The sequence below is a fragment of the Platichthys flesus genome, chromosome 11, assembly GCF_949316205.1.
Source record: "Platichthys flesus chromosome 11, fPlaFle2.1, whole genome shotgun sequence".
Classification (NCBI taxonomy): domain Eukaryota; kingdom Metazoa; phylum Chordata; class Actinopteri; order Pleuronectiformes; family Pleuronectidae; genus Platichthys; species Platichthys flesus.
Genome location: NC_084955.1, coordinates 359,389 through 379,830, shown reverse-complemented (window position 1 = coordinate 379,830; position 20,442 = coordinate 359,389). Strand labels below are relative to the sequence as shown.

Here is a 20,442-nt window from a genome sequence, read left to right as displayed (position 1 = left end):
GCAATATTTTATCGAGTTATTAAAGTGCAATCCAAATATTACATTTTTATCAGCTGCACAAAATAGGGAAGAAAGTTCAAAGAAATAAAAGATAAATGAGGCAGTTTGAGATATGGTATCTTGCCCAAGGACACTTTTGCATTTGGAATGAGTAAGATTGGGATAGAAACACCAACCTTCTGGTAAGAAGACAACCGCTCTCTTGGTCCAAAAAAATCTAAGAAACACATTGTCAACGTGTTGTGTATGTATAGTTTGTGCGTAAAGCAGATTATTAATTTTTATTATTTTTGGTTTAGGAGTAAGGCTCATGTTATGGGAACACAATAGAAGTGCTCTACTGTAATCTAAGCATGCTTTGTTGAACAGTGCCTTAAACTGTGTGGGTAACTCCTAATGGTTTCTCTGAAATGTCCGCACTACCTCTATTTAATGAAATCAATATCTGGATGTTTGGTTAATCTATAAAGAATATTAGTTGTGTGTGATCCCTGAAGAGGCCGAGCTACTCTAAATTCACATTATAAACTGACAAAAAGCTAAAATCTCTTTGGCTGTCTGAATTTTGCACAGTGCTCTCTCTTTTCACTCGTACAAAAAATAGTAAAATAAACAATTCGCTACTCTTGCTTAAAATGTTGAAAAATACATAAATTATAGGGCATTGGAAAATCAGTTCATATCCTACTCACATAACTAACTGTAAGAGATTCACAAGCTTTTGTATGGCACTGTAATTTTCCCTTACTTACTGTTTATTTTTCCTCAATTAAGGTTGATATTATGTGTTTTATTCTAATCATTGTTTTTATTTTCTATATAGTTAAACAGAAGATTTTGAGGACAGGGTTAAAAAAAATGATTACAACAAGAAGGCTACAAGCCATTGCGAAAGCACTAATTCTTTATTCCTAATTGAAACTCAAACCAATAAACTACCTTAAACTGTGTCCTGCAACGCCATGCCACTAAGAAAAGGAAACTGAACATATAGTATTCTGTGATAGAAAAATAAATACACTGGTAGCATAACATTTAACAGCTTTATAAAAAAAAGTATGTTTAAATATATATATATATATGTTTGTATATATTTATTTTTATTTACATTTATTTACATTTGTTTGTTTTTTAGTTTTTTTTCTTATAATGCTGGAAGCCATGGAAGAGGTGGTTCCCCGAGTATGTCAAATTGGTGGCGCATGCTCACGTCTGAAACGGAGGAGGCTTTGTAGGTCGAAGTACTCTACGCATGCGCTAAATCCCACAACCTCGGTGCGCAACCAGTTCACCATACGCTGAGAACCGTACGCCTCCAAGGGTGCAAAAACTATTACATATATGCCACGTCGTGTTGTTTGTGAAGGGCGGGAGCAGCATGTTGAGGAGGAAACACAGAACAGCTGCAGAGGGATCGGCTGGAAGGTGCTCTTCCTGGCTCATCGTTCAGATGAGATGCAGCGGTAAATAATGATCATCCATCTCCAGTGAAGGCAGCCGAACAGTCCCGGTAGTCTATCGCTTCACAGTTGAAAGTAAGCATACCGACAGGAATATGTGAACAAGTCAGTGAATGCTCACTCTGAGACGTTTGTAAAGCAACAACAAGCATTAGCAAAAATGTACTGTGTGTTGGTGTGTGTGTGTGTATCAGGTTTCAGTTGATGTGTAGGCCTGAAAACTGTCTAATCACTAAATTATTACTTTATCTAGCCTAAGACAAGGATATGAGGGGCCGTGAGGGATATTATTCAGAATATCCTCTCACACACACATCTGAAATGCTCTCACACACACTACTGAAAAGCTCTCATACATACTAGTGAAAAGCTCTCACACGCACATATGAAATGCTCTCACACACACATATGAAAAGCTCTCACACGCACATATGAAATGCTCTCACACACACATATGAAAAGCTCTCACACGCACATATGAAATGCTCTCACACACACATATGGAAAGCTCTCATACACACATGAAAATGTCAGTTGAAACGGAAGGTGTTTCAGTTGAAACGGAAGGCATTTCAGTTGAAACGGAAGGTGATCAAGGATAGTTATGTTAGGAGAGGGGGGCTTGTGAGCGCCGCGTAGCAGTGATTTGGTTGCTGTGAGGAAGGACACACGGTCCGAAGAGTGACCCGGCTCTGCCCGGTCCTGATGCGGCTACGAGCGCTGGGGCGGGTCCCCTGCTGCTCCTCCGGTACCGGAGCGACGGGGACCCGCTGCCCGGCCGGCCCCCTCTGGGAGCCGGTCGACCCTCACGCGGTGCTGGCCGGTCGCGTCACTCCGGTGCCGGAGGACCAGCCGGAGGACCAGCGGGGGCCCCAGCACTCGTAGCTTTATCAGGACCGGGCGGAGCAGGGTCACTCCGCCTCGGACAGGCTCTCACCGTGTGTCCCTCCTCTCCGCACCCGAAACACTGCTCTGCGGCGCCCACAAGCATTTCAGTTGACCACGCCGCGCTGCCGAGGGGAGGCTGGTAAGCTCCACAGGCTTCACAGTCAACATCTCCGCAGAGCAGGCACGTGCACAGACATGTTGGGGGGCAGCGGCCCAAACCCCCCAAAAAGGGCACCCATCGGCCAAAATTATTTATGAAATTAAAAATAATAATAATAATAATAAATAAAAAACACAGTAGGATATTTTCAACTGATATATTTATTTTTGTTAACAAACTAACTCAAATTATCAAATTGAATGAATAACAGGCAAAAACAGACAAAACAAGGCCATACAAATAGTTTTTCAGTACTGTGTGTGAGAGCATTTCATATGTGTTTGTGAGAGCTTTTCAGTAGTGTGTGTGAGAGGATATTCTGAATATTGTCCCTCACGGCCCCTCATACAAGGATGCCTGCTTACCTCGCAACAATGACAAAAGTAAGATATGTATAGGATGTCTTATGCATACGATTTTAATGTAGACCGGAAGGTGAAACAATATACAAACGCCAACAGAGTAACATAAGCAATTGTCTGACAATGTCTCCCATAGCATCCACATACTGTATCTTCCTCTAATTGCTTCACCCATTCCAACAGCACATTCATGTTTGGCTAAAATTACTGTCACTCTCTATTTTAACTGTAGGTGTTCTCTCCCTATTGGATAGTTTAGTCAAAAGCATGCATTCCTAAATCACATTGTGTCCTTAAATCTTGCCACTGGTGGAATACGCAAAAGAGGTGAGGTTGTTGAGAGTGGATGTTGGTGCCTCTCTGTCTGGCGCATCTGAATTAGATACGAAAATCCCTAAACGTAGACACTACAATGCACTGTTGCTTGGTCCATTATCTATAACATGACCTTGGGCACTTCTTGTAGAGAAGGGAGTGTGTGTGGAATGGACAGGATTGTAAAACATTCCTCAACATAAAGTCTCCAGAACCTCAGGAGGAGCCGATGTGAGTAAACAGCAGGAGATCCAGCGCAGGATTCTCCCTGAGTGAGTAGGGAGGTTGATGATGGTAAAAAATAAATTGAAAAAAGAGAAAGCAATTATATCAGGGTTCTGCAGCAGAATTAATACATTACTTACTGTATCTGTCTGTTGCACCACCCCTTACCTGAAAAGTCCTGTAGAGGATCTCCAGCTCTTTTGTGCATGTGTGAAAGGCAACAAGCAGAGAAAGACTGGAGGCCTGCAGGCAGGGCCGGCCCTAGCACATTTGGCGCTCTTCACTCCTGGCGCCCCCCCCCCCCAACACACACACGAAAACTTATTATAAAATAATTTCTTTCTTCGTCGAAGTTGCTTGGACACACACACACTAACCATAAGCCTCAATGTGCTAGCATGTTCTGACAACACCAAGGAGGTTCGTACCTCAATTTTTGCCTCATTTTACCCTAATGTTAGATACATTTTTTTAATGTCAAAGTATTGGTTGGAGATATATGTTATGGGTCCCAAAATTGATACCACAGCAACAAAGTATATCTGTAGAATACAGCATGCATGCAGCAGCAGTAGTGACACAGAGCCTTCAGTTCATCATCCAGACTGCATCTTATTCAAATTAAACACAATTTCAAGTACAAGCATTTCTTTGAGTGTAACTGCATTTTTAAGTGCATAAAACATACATTCAATTATTATGGTGTCTCTTTCCTCCAAACATCTTAATATACATTATCACTCATAAAGAAATATAAACATTTACAATATAGACCTATTGAACATTAGCTTATAACTGGTCTTTATAAGGCACAATAACAATACATGAATTACAGAGTCTGTGTGTGTCGGAGCTGAACTACACACTGTAAAGTAAACAATATACTACCGCGACCCGCCTGCAAGACGACGTGCAGGTAAAATAAACACCTATACATGCGAATGTAGCCCCGCCCACCTAGTGCGCGAGTGTCTCTCCTCACTGCCCAGATGAGTTTCTAAGTTTTACCAGTCAACACGTCTCAATGACACCCGTGGTGATCAAGCGAGGCTTTAGGAGCTAACGTAGGTGACTCACCCACTACTACCCTGTAGAATACAGGATGGAAGCAGCAGCAGGGAACGACACGGAGCATTCAGTTCCTCATCCAGACTGCATCTGACAGTACGGGGTGCAACTGCTCCCGTGCCAAACGTTCCACCTGAGTGCTGCTGTCATTTACTGATTTCTCTAATGAAACTACTTAAATTACTGTCAGAGTAATTAAATACTATATTTTTGGCCATACCACATAGAGAAGGGGGCGCAAAAAACTCTGCCTAGCAAGAAAAGAATATATTTTATTTTATTTTATTTTTTGCTCGGCGCAGTTTTTGGCGCCCCCCTCTGAGTGGCGCCCTAGGCAACCGCCTATGTCGCCTGTAGGAAAGACCTGCCCTGCCTGCAGGTGTGTTCTGAAAATGGAATTAGAGTTGCAGGGATGATTGAGATTTCGTATACTTATTGCTCAATGGGAGAAAGTTTAATTAGTGAGTTTACATGGACATGTTTTTATGATAGAACAGGAATTATTAATCTGTGTATCTTTGGACCGTGGGGGGATGCCAGAATACAGAGAGAGGACCCACACAGTCATGGGGAGAACATTATTATACTGTATACAAATAGATTTTTCATATATTCATCTCTTTTTTCAATTAATTTTCTGTCAAAAAAGTGCCCATCACAATTTTTCTAAATCCCAACTTAATATCATCAAATGCGTATTCAACAGTTACAATGCTAAATTTATTCAGTAAATTCTCACTGTTAAGAAGCTGTTACTACGGAATCTTACATGTTTGATTATCAAAAGGGCTGATTATTGATCATGCGTCAATAGATTAAACGATTCATTGTTTCAGTTTTGTAGCATCTTTCATTTGTGTCTATTGCTAGTATGTGTTTTTTGTATAATACATCAAACAGTAGCAAATTTTTAATCCCTCAGATTTAATAGAACCAATGCATGTGGATTAATAATATATTTTTTCCCCCTTAGAAATTCACGAGAGACACAAATTGTAGACCCTCCTGCTCTTCGCCATCAGCATGCGGTGACTGGGGTCTGAAGACCCACTGTGTCCGGCAGCAGAAGGCAGCTTAGATGAAGGATGAAGAGCCCAGTGCACAGATACAGGGACGTAGAGCATGGGCGTGGTCATTCCGGGGATAAGGCAGGAGTAAACTGCCTACAGGCTGGGCAGCAAATCCCCATTTCCAAAGATGTTATCACTTCCTCCTCTGCCTCTGCCATGTGGTTCATCTGGGATGCCTGCGGCATAGTGTGTGGGGTCATCACCTGGCTGCTGGTGTTGTATGCCGAGTTTGTGGTGCTGTTTGTAATGCTGCTGCCCTCCAAGAGTCTAACTTACTGCATTATGAATGGGACTTTGTTCAACACACTTGCCTTCCTTGCCCTCTCCTCACACCTCAGAGCCATGTGCACTGATCCTGTAAGCTGAGCTTTTTCGGGGTTAATTTCTGGGGCTGTACCCTAATCAGTTGGATATTCATTGATTCTTGTTATGTGTCATGTAACACCATTTTTTTGTTGAAGGTTTTGGCGAGATGTTCAGGGTTACTGCGATCATTTACTCACCCTCTGAGCTATTATGGTTGGGCAATTGGCCGAATATAACGTCTCTAATATAACGTCTATAAAGACTGAGTCCATTGTCATTTGTTATTTTATTCATAGCTGGGTAAAAACAACATAATTTGTCTTTAATTATTATTACAAACGTGTTGTGTTAGAATCTTTTGCTGCACTGCACGTTTGCAAAGATACAACGGTTAAATGGTTTGTATTTATATAGGGCTTTTCTAGTCTTTACGGTACAGTTTGCCATTCACACACACATTCATACAGTGCATCTATTAGCAGCACTTATTTTCTATGAGGGACAATTCAGAGTAGGGCTACACGATATTAGGAAAACATGTCATATGTGATTACGTTGTTTAATATTGCAATGACGAATTGACTTGCAGTCCCTGGCTACGGATGCAGACACCACGGACAGCTCCATAGCCGGGAGAATGTGCACAGCCCGGCTGCAGCGCCACCGGGTCCGGGTCAGACACCACAGAGCCATGCACAGCTCCACAAAGTCCACCTATGGCTTTAATTTGGGTCTTTTCATACACGTTTTTTGTATCTTTTAGCGTCTCTGTCATTGTCCACTGCGCCGACTGCATCAAACACAATAAAGCGCCACCAGCTCCTCCAGCGCCACATACATTTACTAAGTTTACAAAGTCTGTTGTTTTTACCCAGACTGCATTTACTCGTGTGTCCAGAGAGAGAGAGAGAGAAACAAACTGAACTGAACTTTCTTCAGAGTTAATTATTTGGATACTTAAATACAGCAAAAGATGAAATTGAAACTGCGAAGAAATGCAAAGACTTTATAGAGGTCTCTGTGTGATAACAACCACAAGAGCAAATGTTCAAGAATGTGTATGGATAGGCAATGCAAAGTCTCAATACAAAAGTATGTTTAGCCTTATTTGCTAATTATTTTGACTAATTACGCTCAAGTCTTCTCTGTGGTGATGTTTCCTGGAAGGGGGCCGTACCTAAAGGGAATGCTACTAAGGAATACATAGAAAGCCTTCAGTTGAAACCAGGGCAGGTGGTCTACAAATGTCCAAAGTGCAGCAGCATCAAGCCTGACCGAGCACACCACTGCAGGTAGGGCAAATGTTTTGTAATATGCTCATTGCAGTATTTGATGTTCACACACCTTGTCCTATGTTTACAGCTGCACTGTTTTTGTACAGTGCACACTGTTATCAGAAATTTCAACCTAAGAAAATTGCTCCTGCCACAATCTTGTTCCTTTCACTCTCTACTAACATTGTAATTCACAGTTTGCCTTTTATTTAGATCAGGGGTCTTCAACGTTTTTCAGGCCAAGGACCCCCAAACTGGGCAAGAGATGGAGCAGGGACCCCCTACTATATATATATATATATACAGTAAGGGAGAGCGGCGTAATGTGGGACATTTTTTACACTTAACTGATATATCAGTAAAATGTACACATTTCCCATTAATTCAGGATGTTTTCTAGCAATGGAAATGATCAGCATGTCTTCAGGACAAAGGGTACTGAAAATATGATTGTTTAAAAAAAGTGGTCTTGTGTCCCACTTTACCCCGCCTACGGGGTAAACGGGGTAAAGTTTTTTTCACCCCAATTTTTTGGGGTGAAAAAACATACTTTACACAGAACCAGCACCAACTCCTCCTTCGTGGCAAGGGGGGAATGGGAGGGGCTTGAAAACATATTGGTCAAATGACCACAAATGTGTTCCGTTGCCTAGATACAGGGCGTTCCTCACATTACCTGATGTCCCACATTACCCCACTCTCCCCTATAAAATAGTGTTTCATATTTTACTGGGCCTAGTGCCTTGTATAAACATAGCTTCCCTGTTATTGTGCATCAATACTAAGCTTATCAAATATTACAAGGGTTAATTTATTCATGTTGTTAATTTAAACATGTGCAAGGTACAGGGTGGCCATGCCACTGCCATTTATAAACATACTTCTTGCATACAACACAGAGCTATTTAAGTAATTCACAGATTCATGTTTTATTTTAAACATGCATGTAGAAGAGACAGTGAATCCTCAAGCCATCTGTGGATGCCACACATAAATTACATTACATTACATTACATGTCATTTAGCTGACGCTTTTATCCAAAGCGACTTACATTTTAAGAACACTCAACATTTTTGAGGGGCCATTTAGGGGTTCAGTATCTTGCCAAGGACACTTAGGCATGCAGATGGGACAGAGTGGGATTCGAACCGGCAACCTTCTTGTTGCAGAGCACCCGCTCTATCCCCTAGGCCACGCTCTCCCCCGGCCACATTAGTGAGATGTCGGACCCTGATGGGTAGCACAGAACCTATCTAATCTTGGACGGATGGAGGTTGACAGGCAGAGAGTCATATCAGCCTCACAATATATTGGATGAATGTAAATGTGTATTCAAAGACATTTATGATGTGGGGAAAAAATTGGTTCGAAAAAAAAAAAAAAATTATAAAAATTTTAAAAAATTGTCTAATCAATCAAAGATTTCGCGACCCCCCTGCAGTTCCTTCGCGGACCCCCTAGGGGTCGCGGACCCCCTGTTGAAGACCTCTGATTTAGATCAATTACTGTTTCCCCTTTACGTGTAATTCTCTTTCAGTGTTTGCAAACGCTGTATACGGAAGATGGACCATCACTGCCCCTGGGTCAATAACTGTGTTGGGGAGAGCAACCAAAAGTACTTTGTGCTTTTCACAGTAAGTTCACGCTGACAAGGAGTCTCAATCAGTGAAAGACCAACTTTGAGCATCTAAAGTTGGAAGATAAGATAAGCTTTATTCATCATGTAAGCAATTATACATGGTACAATGTGCAGTGAAATTTGTTATTTTGCCTGCATCCAGTTTTTAAAATAGTAAAATAAAAGACACAATATAAAAATAACAGACAGTAGTATTACAAGGTAAGATATATTATAATATATACATGTAAAGTGAGGAACTGTATAAGTGTCCGGTTTAACGCTCAGAGATTACCAATTTGTCAGATTGTAGCTGAAAACACATCTTACTAGCTTTTTTAAGGGGTTACATTGGAAATCAGTAGAAGTTGCTGTTGTAATGCCATACAGACGAAGAACAGAGGGATTCCTCAGTGGTTACCACTTTGTATGCAGTGTATATGAGGAAATGTCCTTCATTGTGTCTTTTCTTGTCTTTTAACCCAGATGTATATTGCACTCATCTCTCTCCATGCTCTGGTCATGGTGGTCTTCCATTTCCTCTATTGCTTTGAAGATGATTGGACAAGTGAGTGTTTTTAAAGCTCTATAACCTATAACTTCCTTCCCTATGAAAAAAGATCTGTCAGAATTTTGAGTCCTGGATTGATATTGTATTTCACTGTAACTATTCTCTGACACTTTTATTGTAATACAAATTAATTTAAGAATGATTCACATTCTTAACATTTAAAATTATTTAAGGATGGACATTGGCAAGGTTTATTTTAGTTTGAGATATCTTAAAAACTAAAGAATGTTTTACACCTACATTTGGCAGAACAGGTGCGTAGGAGAGGGACAAGTAGATCAAAAACTGTGAAAAGAGATCCAACGTGAAATCAGTAATTTATTATGATGCATCATTTTGGTACTAGACCTTAACAGGTCAGCCACCCAATCAAATTTTTTCAGGTTAAGTTTTCAGGTGAACCTGAATTGATTCATTCATGGCAAGTTCAAAATTACCAGTAAATGAAGATATAAAGTATCATTATCATAATGATTATGATCAGGCCTCACAAAATGATATATACAATAACCATTGTCATAGAAAAAACTATATATCATAGAAAAATAAACGTTTATACATCAAACCAGAATCTTCCTCCAAGTCCAACTCAACATGTAAATGCAACCAAAATCCAAACACAATCAATCAAAATCATGTCTGACACATTTTAAAAACTTTTTCGGTTCAGAAAGTTATCGATTCACCCTGCCTTCCCTTTGAAAGTAGAATGGAAAACCCATATTTGTTTTAAGAGGTGAATCAACGTCATTATTATTATTACTTACTTAGACAAAAAGAAAGACGAGAATGGCAGAGAACATACTGTACCTCCGCTAAAGCCATGACATGTGACATGACATGTCTGTCCTGTCTTAGAAGTTAGAGCATGAAGGAAAAACACGTCTGTCTAATAATCTGCACCAATAATTTCACCCAAGAAAACTAAATGACCATCAGTTAACATCAGGCTTTTCAAGCTAAGTCACAGTATTTCTCTCTTTCTATCCATAATGATGATGAATATTTATTGATAAATCTCCATCAGGCTTTATCTAGACTGACAATACTTAATATATAAATAATAGCATTCTTATACAATTAATGTAAGGTGCCTGTAGTTAATGTAAGAAAACCTTAAGAATTGGACATTTTCCTTTTGTAGTAGTTGGAAATAAAAAAATTGCAAATATTTGCGTTCCTTCGGGACTCCAGACAGTGTTCCTTCCTCAAATTCCTTACCAAAACCCATGATTGGCTTCATGCCGGGTATAATCGGTAACGGTGGTGTTGTCACAAGTTTTTAACCCTGGTGGGAAATTCTCTACACAGTGGCATCTCTACTGTCTAGTTGTTACTATTGTAAATGGGTTGAAGATAGAAAGAAAATTATCGACTCATACAGCAGCACCCTTAGACTTTCATTCTGGTTTCATTGCAATTGGCTGTTTGACTGACTGCCCTTTATTAGATCTCGGTTTTTTATTTGTATTACGATTAATATTTGGTTTACAACGTCTTATCTACAATTAAGCCTGATTCCACTTTGGTTGATCCCAAAGTCAGAAAATACAGCATTAACTGTATTGATCTTATAAAAACTTTGTGAAATGTCATGATTGACAGCTGTCACTGATTTAGGATTAGTTGAGCATGATTTGTCAAGGTGGGAGCTTAGTACCATGGCTCCATTTCCCAAACATTACTGTTAGTGTTGGAAACAAAATCTTCTTGCGATAATCTTTTTCGTCACAATATACCACTATATAAATCAAGTCAGCATCACTTCACTTAGGCACATTATTCTGCACAGGTCAACAAGGGAGACAAGTTTGTGTGTGTGTCTGCTCATCTCTGTCCCTCTTCACACAGAAACAGATAATCGCAGTAGCAGGTTTAAATGTGCGTATCCTAAACACTTGAGCAATTCAAAGAAACACCAAGTAAACGTCTGAACTGTACGTGTCCTAATAACTTCTGATCAATGATGGTGTTTATTGGTGAAGTATAAAGTGAGCACAGGTCAGTGGGGAGTGAGGAGGAAGCAGACTCCGACAGTACAGGATGACAGGATCTTTAATTTGAGTGTCCTGTCTACGTCCTTGTAGTGATGCATCTAAGAATCAGAAATGTCCACATCTCTCTGCAGGAGCCCAAACATTAGCACATGTGCTGCTGCCGGCTGCAACTACTACACTCTGCTGTGTGCGTCAACCTAACCAGCGACGTGGCTGTAACTCTATTCCAGCTACAAGATCAGTTCGGTGCTGCTCACTTCTCATTAACATTGGCTCCGCGGGTATTCTGTCAAAACATGGACGGAATGACTTATGGATCATGTCTTATATTTCTATCTCGAAAAAGAAATATTGTGATAATTATCTTTATCATTTTATTGCTACAGCCCTTACTACTTCATTTCTTGGGAGAGGGAAGAAGAGGATACCTTTCCTCCATCTTTATATACAGTCCATGGTCAGGATTAAAACTTTAATTAGTTAATTGGATGTTTCTGTTACGCACTGTCAAGCAGTGTGAGCAGCAGTTCAAATTTTGAGTGACCTCATCATAAATATACTATCCTCTACTTTGTTCGTAATGAAATAAGACAGCAGGTCACTTTGAAAATCAGGTGTTTGTTGATTTTTTATGATGAGTCGATAAATTTACAAAACTTACCACTTAACAAAAATGTATGTGTATTAGGGACTTGCACAATGCAGCGGTGAATGACTGTAAAGTGGTGATAAAATGTAGTATTCCTAGTTTTCCTATCTGCTTAAAAATTCACCCTAAATCTCCATACTCAGTACATCACTGCCTGTTTGTGGACTGAATAGTGTATAAGCTTCATTTAACGAAACATGGTTCAACATTAAACCATGTTTTTTTTTTATCTTAGTGTAGCGGTTTTTCATATGATCCTCTTCTTTGCCCTTTCACTTCTCTTTCTCCTTGTCCTTCCGTCCCCCCAGAGTGCAGCTCCTTCTCTCCCCCTGCAACAGTCATCCTCCTCATAGTCTTGTGCTTTGAGGGTCTCCTCTTCCTCATCTTCACCTCTGTGATGTTTGGCACCCAAGTCCATTCCATCTGTACCGATGAGACCGTAAGTGCCCTGTTTAGTGTCAAACACACCCCTTCTAACCATTTTTTCTACAACATCCTGCTACTTTTCAGATGTTCTCCATGCTATTTTCACCCTCTGTTGTTTAAAGATTAATATTGTTGACCTTCCAAATCTAATCTAGACCGTTGCAGCCAAGTGACGTTTCTCCCTCTGTAGCCTGAGGGTACATCCACACAACTACGTATTTGTTTCAAAACACATCATTGTTGCTATGCGTATGCCTGTCATCCAAACTATAATGGAGAAGTTTGAAATAGAGTTGGCCCTGGTTTAGTTTGAAAATTCCAGTATTGTAATGTAGTCACTGTTAGCCGACTACTAACGGTGAGGGCAAAACTTTAATACCTACAGGTCCATCTTGTCATCAATCCAGAAGAAACAATCTCTATTGCACTATAGCTGCTCCTTATCCACAGTGACCATCTGCCTCTTGTTAACACCAACTCACACTTGCCTAATGTACATGAATAGTCAGCTGATTCACATTTTCAGGTGTGTTAGTATGTACAGGGATTATTACGGCTGGTACGACACAGAGGAGACCTGTCAATTCTGCATATCCCAGAACCTGAGCTTGCAGCACATCCTGTCTGGCTACAAGGATACACTTACACAGGGCCAGTATGAAGCTCCCTGAAATCCTTGAGATATGCAAACTGGAAGCCAGCCTCTCAACAGTTCAGAATCAGAATTCTTTTGTTGGCCAAGTATATTTTCACATACAGGAAATGTATATGTTGTAGCTGGTGCATAAGAAATAAAACAACAATATATACAAGTAGACAAAGAAAGCACTAAGTGAAATTGGCAAAAGAGCAAATATTATGTTAACAAATAGTGAAAACTACAAATAAAAAATACAAATAAGAGACCAATATTTTGGCATGTGCGGAACTAAGGTGCAGTGATTTATTTTTGGTGTAGTTTGTTAGACAAGTGGGCAAGATTCACAGCAGCAGGACAAGGGAGTGGTCTCTCCCGTCTCCAGGAGTGGAGTGGAACATGAGACCTGACCTCGACCACCAGTGGAAACTTCCCTTCCCTTTCCACTGAAAAGGGAAGGGAAGTTGCCTTCTTCTTCTTGAAGGCAACTTCAGTGGAAGTTGCCTTCAAGAGGAAGAAGTATACAGAGCTGGAAACTGTATGCTCAACAGCAGGATGGAAGGCATACACTTATCCAGTGGAAATCTGCTGTACAGGATACACTGTCTCATCCACCCAGCAGTTCCTTATTTCTATTGGGGTCAGAGGCTACAAGCTGAAGCAGGGTCTCAACGACCTTGCAAAGGAGGCAGAACATGGGGCTCCAAAGGAAGGATATAGTTTGGTGCAGAGAAGGATTCTAGGGCCAGCTGCAGTGAGTGGTAGTGAGACATACCTGCAGCTGCGCTTTCACCTTGAGATTTTCCGAGATTAAAGGAGCAAGTGAATAGTGGCTCCCACTTGACAACCCTGCAGTAGGCGCAATGGCACCATCTTAGATGCGTCAAGCAGAGTTGCCCAGCAGGTGGACCCACTTGTGCTTACATTTACATTGGATTCAAAGCCAAATCGTTTGTTTTGGACAGACATTAGTATGGATCTAGCCTGAGACAATACTTTTTTAATTTGATTTAAAATCTTTGAATAGAAACTTGAAGGTTGAATGTGTGGTTTGGAATGGTAAGACCAGTGATACAGGTATATATGGTTACAGGAACATGGAGCTCTTCCACACTTAGCTGTTTGCATCCATTAGAGCAGAAAATAAAAATTGAATGCAGTGCTGGACTTCCGTGTGCTTCTCATACAGCTTGTTATACTGTATTGGAATCATGATATGCAGTTATTGTGGTAAGGAGGAGATTGCATGGAAAAAGACTGTGAGAATGGTTTTTCAGAAAGTGGAACTGCACCTGCTGCTTCAAATTGGTCAGGTGCATCTCTTCCACCGGCCCTCAACCTGTTTTATTTGAAGAGGTTTTATTATGAGACATAATGTCCTGCCATTTTCTCTTAATTTTATCGGTTGTTCTGTTTGTTATAACCACAGCATTTACCTTCTCACAGATACTCTCCCATATCGCGTTATATCAGTTATATCGATGTTGCTGTAGCTTAAATACATGTTTTTTGCCTCTTCCACTAACACCTCCGATTCCATGACATTAAATTTCCCTTTGTCCTTGCTGTCACTCTGCTTTCTGTAATGCTCATTGGCAGAAACCAGTAACGCACGCAAAACACTGAAATTCAAATATTACTTTCTATGTTTGCACCTGTTATCAATTACGCAATTATTTTTAGAAGATCACCCGCAAAATGTCCACCAACTAAATGTGAAATCTGTTATAATGCATACACAATTTAGCACTCTTTATTCAGGCTCTTAGTAGATCAGGCCTATGCAGTATTCCAACCTTAGTCACATTATGTAAACATGTATAAGTGCGACTAAAATGCTACTTGGTTGCACCAGTGCACCTAATAGTTAGCTGTCTATTTGTACCAGTGTGTTTCATCTAAACTGTACTTCTTGTTGTTTTCTTTACCGTAGAATGGTACCTTTATATTTAAAAACCAGACTGGACAAAGTAAACACCTTTTGAGTTTTTATAACAACTGAAGGATACCACAGGTTCTTTTTCACGTTTGGAGGTGAGAGGCATTCAGGTGCAACATGCAACCACTAGATATCACTAAATTCTACAGACTGAACCTTTATTATTTTTAATAATGCAGGAAGTTAGAGGTTTCCCTGCACAATTTACATCTGTCCTATCCAAGCAAAATTGGTATTTCACAATGAAGTATCCTGAACTGAATCGATATATTGAACGAATTGAAAATCAAATCAAATCAATATCTTGTGAATAGGAATTGAATCGGTTTGGCAAATCACTGCCGATACCCAGCCTTAGTCGAGAAATTACTAATGTATTTGGGAACTGTCAAGAAAAGGTATAATAGGTGTATTGTTGCGGTGCCAAAAGGATCAGTGAAAAATCATAGTTGCACTTAACTAATGTGCTGGTGCACCAGTGCAATCAGAGTAAAATTTTAGTCTGGAGCCCTTATCTTAATCGCAATATAATGGCCTTTTGGAGTTTTCACAGCAGTCTGTGACATCGACATATGGCAGCTATCAACTACTTGATAATACATCTCCTGGGTTCCAATGTAATTACTGAGATATGATGACCTGAGTCGTAACCAACCAGAATTTAAATTAAGTATTCTGTGAATATCGTGTGAAGACTATGTCCACTTTGTCACAAATGGTAATGGGAAATGGTCTGTATTTTTGTGGCTCTTTTATAGTCATGACCACTCAAAGCTCTTTACATTACAGTTTTGACATCAACCCAATTAAACACATTCACACAGTGCATATATGTGCAGAACTATCAAACAATTATACACTCCCAGTACAGCCGTTACAGACAATTTGAGGTTCAGAAGCTAGCCCAAGGCACACGGAATGGGGGATACAGGGATCTTCTGGTTAGTGGATGACCTGCTAAACCTCCTGAGCAACAACCACCCCCTTCAGACAACAGAAGTAGATCAATATATCACTAGAAGCCTGAATTACTTGGCTTTTGGCACAGTGGTTTCCCTTCCCTCATATTTAGCAGTTTGAATGAAGTGATATTTTCATTTCGATTTATTGACAGGGTCTCAAAAGCACACCTACTGAAGTTTGGTTATCTTTCGTTTTCAGGGTATAGAGCAGTTGAAAAAGGAAGAGAGAAGATGGGCTAAAAAAACTAAATGGATGAACATGAGGGCGGTCTTCGGACACCCTTTCTCCTTATTGTGGTTTAGTCCCTTCTCCACCCCTGACCATGGGAAGGCTGAGACATACCAGTATGTGGTGTGAGAGCTCAGCGCAGGGGACGAGGCAGCCGGGTCGGAAACAAATTGTGAGGCCTGGTCCAACCCCACAGAGCAAACGTTTGCCATTTTGTTGCTCCCAATGCTGAACACGATTTACACACTGTATCATGGACAGCTTCTCATCTCTTTTTTTGTTGCCAAACCAAGTGCGCTATACATTCAATTTTGTGATAAGTCGCAGAGAAAAGGAAATTTTCAGTTTGTGTATCCTGTATATAACTATGATGACTCTGTTTTTATCTGACCTTCTCTGTGTTGTATCAGAAAACCATTTTCTCATTCTGTCTTGTCTTGCTTTCCTTAAGATTTTATTTCAGCTAATTTACAAGAGGTAATTTAACCACCTTTCCCAATTGATTTCTTGTCAGTCAAATAGTTTTAGATTTAGGTACTGAAGTTTTAAGACATACACTCTGATATTTCCACTGCCATCCCAGTAAAATCGAAAAGAACAATTTAGCTTTTTTTCAGGTTTAGAAACATCCCAAAGTAATGCATATTTCAAAGCAACAATTAAATGCAACAATTTTACAATACAAAAACAGCTTGAAATCATCTTGATGTTGTGCCTCTCTCGTTTTCATTCTGGCCCTCTTCAGAAATGTTATCAACATCTGATCTGTGATCTGATCACATGTGGTAAGAGTTAAGCGCAGGTCTGAACGCACCCAAATGCGTCCTGAGATCTGATCACTCAAGCCAAATGCGGAGGTGGAAGCATGTAATCAGATTTTCGCTAAGTGAATGCAAATGCAATCTGGGCCACAAAGGAAGGGCTGCATACTCATCTTACCTACCACAGTTTCACAATGATTTAAACATTTAATAAAGAATCTAACATGTTTACACATCTCAGTGCCCATATTTTGTTTGTAGCCACAGCACAAATATCAACCCTTATCACAACATAATGATTGATGTTCTCCTTAAATTGATAAACTCCTCAGCTACATGACATTAATTCAAACCCTCTCCGGACTCCTCTCTCCCTCCCTTCCTTGCTAGCTCACACCAACTCAAAAAAAATAGCACACTGTCACATCTGCATATTCAGTCTGGATAAAAACATGAACTGAAAACAAATTTAATATGTAATTATTTGCATTAAGAGTGGGAAAGTGAGATCTGATTGCAAGTGGTGTCAGGAGAAATATTTAGGATGCATTTTTATGTAAATTGTGACACATACTTAATGCTCTCTACTTGTGATTGAATGCCTCAGGATGGGTGTTAATACTAGGTGTGAACAGGGCCTCTCTGCCCAGAAAACCCATTCTCAAGGCCTCAGTATGCTTCTCCGAGTCCGTTGCGGACTGACGGACGGACGGATCGGACGGACCCTTTTTGATTTATAGTTCTACAAGCCTTTTTGTTGTGAAAACAATTCACCGCCAGAACAGTAGATGGCGCAACTGAAGTCGAGCTTAGAGAAGCCTACCTCATGAGGTATATAGAAGAAGTCCACGCTGGTTTATTTACGTCCTCCCGGCTCCTCACACACAGTGAACGATGACAACTAACAGAAAAAGGATGTTGATGACGCGACAGTTTTTGCTAAATAAAGTGACACCCAGCGGGTCATAATGCTTGTGTTATTGTGTCTTAACGCAGCGGTTCCCCGGTCTTGTTTCCAAACTGGGTTGCTAATTCAACAGCTGCAACAGCTTGAAGCTACACGGAGGTAGCTAGCTTCCCCCAGCTTCCACACACAGTCAGCAGGGACACCCGATGCTAACTACTACCAAGTGTTTGCTTCTAACCTGAGAAACAGTGTCATGACAGCCTTGGGATTAAAGTCAGCGGGTTTTTGCGCTGTTCCCACCGCAGTTAGCATGGTGGCTAGCCCGCTAGCCCCGTTATGAAAGTTCGTTATAACCGTATGTGACCGTACACACATGCCGTAAGTGCTCTAACCAGCCACCGTCAGCCGGACAACGCCGCTGGCTTAACACACTTGTCACATTAATCATAGAGTCGTAGTTGTGAATTTGGTTTATTGTTTTGTAGGGAATGGAACAGGAAGTTTCCAATCCGAAATGCTAGCGTTAGTGGACCAATCACAGCCAAGGGCTATCCGTGGGTGGGCTCTCCGCCATTTCGACGTGTTGTTAGAAAAATGAAGCCTGAAACATGCTTCTGCGTTTTCACGGGCCCGTAAGCGCAAGAGCCCTTCCGGGTCCCTTACGTGCTTATGTATCCCTCCTTACGTGCTGACGGGTGTCGACCCCCTTTTCTAAAATTTATGGCAAAGCTCCGCAAGCTCACTCAGCCCGCAAAGGCTGTGATTGGTCTGCTCTACATCCCTTCTGGAGCTGCATTTCCGGTTTCATGCCCCATAATACCGGCAGAAATGACGGAAGATTTAGAAGAACGAATATGGACCAAATAGAAGAGCACTTGGCAGAAGATATCCGATAGTATGATCACTTGTATAACCTGTCACTGACTGGCAGATTTGTCCGTCAGAAAAAGGCTACGAGGAGCCGCAGTGGCTATGTAAATAAACAATCGACGAAGAAGAAAGAAGGCGTCTCTAAGGTCGTCTTCGACAAAAAGCATTACTCCGCCTAGTGTTCTGGCGCGGAATTGCTTTGTAAGACGCGCAACGGTTGGGGAAGCATGAATGAAAACGAGTCTTGCGCCACAGCGGCGTGAAAAGACGCAGACGCAGTCGCAGAAGCATGTTTCAGGCTTTTAAGCCTGAAACATGCTTCTGCGTTTTCACGGGCCCGTAAGCGCAAGAGCCCTTCCGGGTCCCTTACGTGCTTATGTATCCCTCCTTACGTGCTGACGGGTGTCGACCCCCTTTTCTAAAATTTACGGCAAAGCTCCGCAAGCTCACTCAGCCCGCAAGGCTGTGATTGGTCTGCTCTACATCCCTTCTGGAGCTGCATTTCCGGTTTCATGCCCCATAATACCGGCAGAAATCATGGAAGATTTAGAAGAACGAATATGGACCAAATAGAAGAGCACTTGGCAGAAGATATCCGATAGTATGATCACTTGTATAACCTGTCACTGACTGGCGGATTTGTCCGCCAGAAAAAGGCTACAAGGAGCCGCAGTGGCTATGTAAATAAACAATCGACGAAGAAGAAAGAAGGCGTCTCTAAGGTCGTCTCGACAAAAAGCATTACTCCGCCTAGTGTTCTGGCGCAGAATTGCTTTGTAAGACGCGCAACGGTTGGGGAAGCATGAATGAAAACGAGTCTTGCGCCACAGCGGCGTGAAAAGACGCAGACGCAGTCGCAGAAGCATGTTTCAGGCTTAAGAGCTGCACGAAAAGCTCTCCGAGGAGCCGCGGAGAGGCCCGGAGAGGGCGTTCCACGTTGGAGAAGGCGATCCTATCTGTCCGTGTCCGTCAAAACGGAGAAGCATACATTGGCCTTTACACTAAATGAGCGTTTACAATGTTCAAAAAACAGTGTTCAACTACAGCTATTATTAGGTAAAGAAACTTAAAATATCAGGAGTTTGCTGTATTTGTTTCAGGGACTGCACTTCCTGTTCAGGCCTTGTTTCAGTTAAATGAGTGTGGCTACGCAATGAGAGATTGAAGGGCTGTGTTCTCTGTACATGGAAAAACTGCATAACGTCAACAACTCAGAGCTGTTACTCAGCACAAGTTACATAAGTAGTTTTTAAGCCAATTTGGGGCTCCTTTCAAACATGCACATCACAGCTGGAGACTCTCTGCTTAAACACGTTCACAACAGGAACCAATCGTTTTCATGATACAGGTGAGGGGTGGTACAGCAATGAATTCTGCTGCAGAGATCACATGCCTTTGTTTACACATCAACACCAGCTTTGACTGACATTGCCAAAAACTGTCTTGGCATTTTCATCGGTGTCTACATGTTTCAATCTGTTGTGTGTCAGAAAGATCATTAACAGAGGTTTACAAAACGTTATTTAATATATAAATAGGTCACCACTGCATAAATGATCATCAGAATGATCTCTGAATTTTATCAATCATCCAATTTTATTTGTATAGCCCATATTCTCAAATGACAATTTGTCTCATAGGGCTCTAACATGGTTTGACATCCTCTGTCCTTAACCCTCAACAAGAGTAAGGAAAAACTACTAAAAACCCTTTCAACAGGGTAAAAATAAGTAGAAACCTCAGAGAG

At 41.0% G+C, this 20,442-nt stretch overlaps 1 protein-coding gene across 8 annotated transcripts in view; it reads left to right on the top strand.

The window, feature by feature from the left end:
- Positions 1-1,270: 1,270 nt before the first annotated feature.
- Positions 1,271-20,442, top strand: part of LOC133964378 (palmitoyltransferase ZDHHC3-like) — a 37,148-nt gene continuing 17,976 nt past the window's right edge. For 2 of the 8 annotated variants that reach the window (XR_009923771.1, XR_009923770.1), the window contains exons 1-7: positions 1,271-1,535; positions 5,452-5,905; positions 7,022-7,146; positions 8,667-8,763; positions 9,234-9,315; positions 11,447-11,556; positions 12,273-12,403. Coding sequence is in view for 4 of the 8 variants with exons in the window: in XM_062398412.1 (XP_062254396.1) it covers positions 5,564-5,905; positions 7,022-7,146; positions 8,667-8,763; positions 9,234-9,315; positions 12,273-12,403; positions 16,128-16,286 (936 nt within the window). In the remaining 4 variants the exon portion in view is untranslated. The other 6 variants (XM_062398415.1, XM_062398414.1, XR_009923769.1 and 3 more) reach the window with 5 other exon arrangements.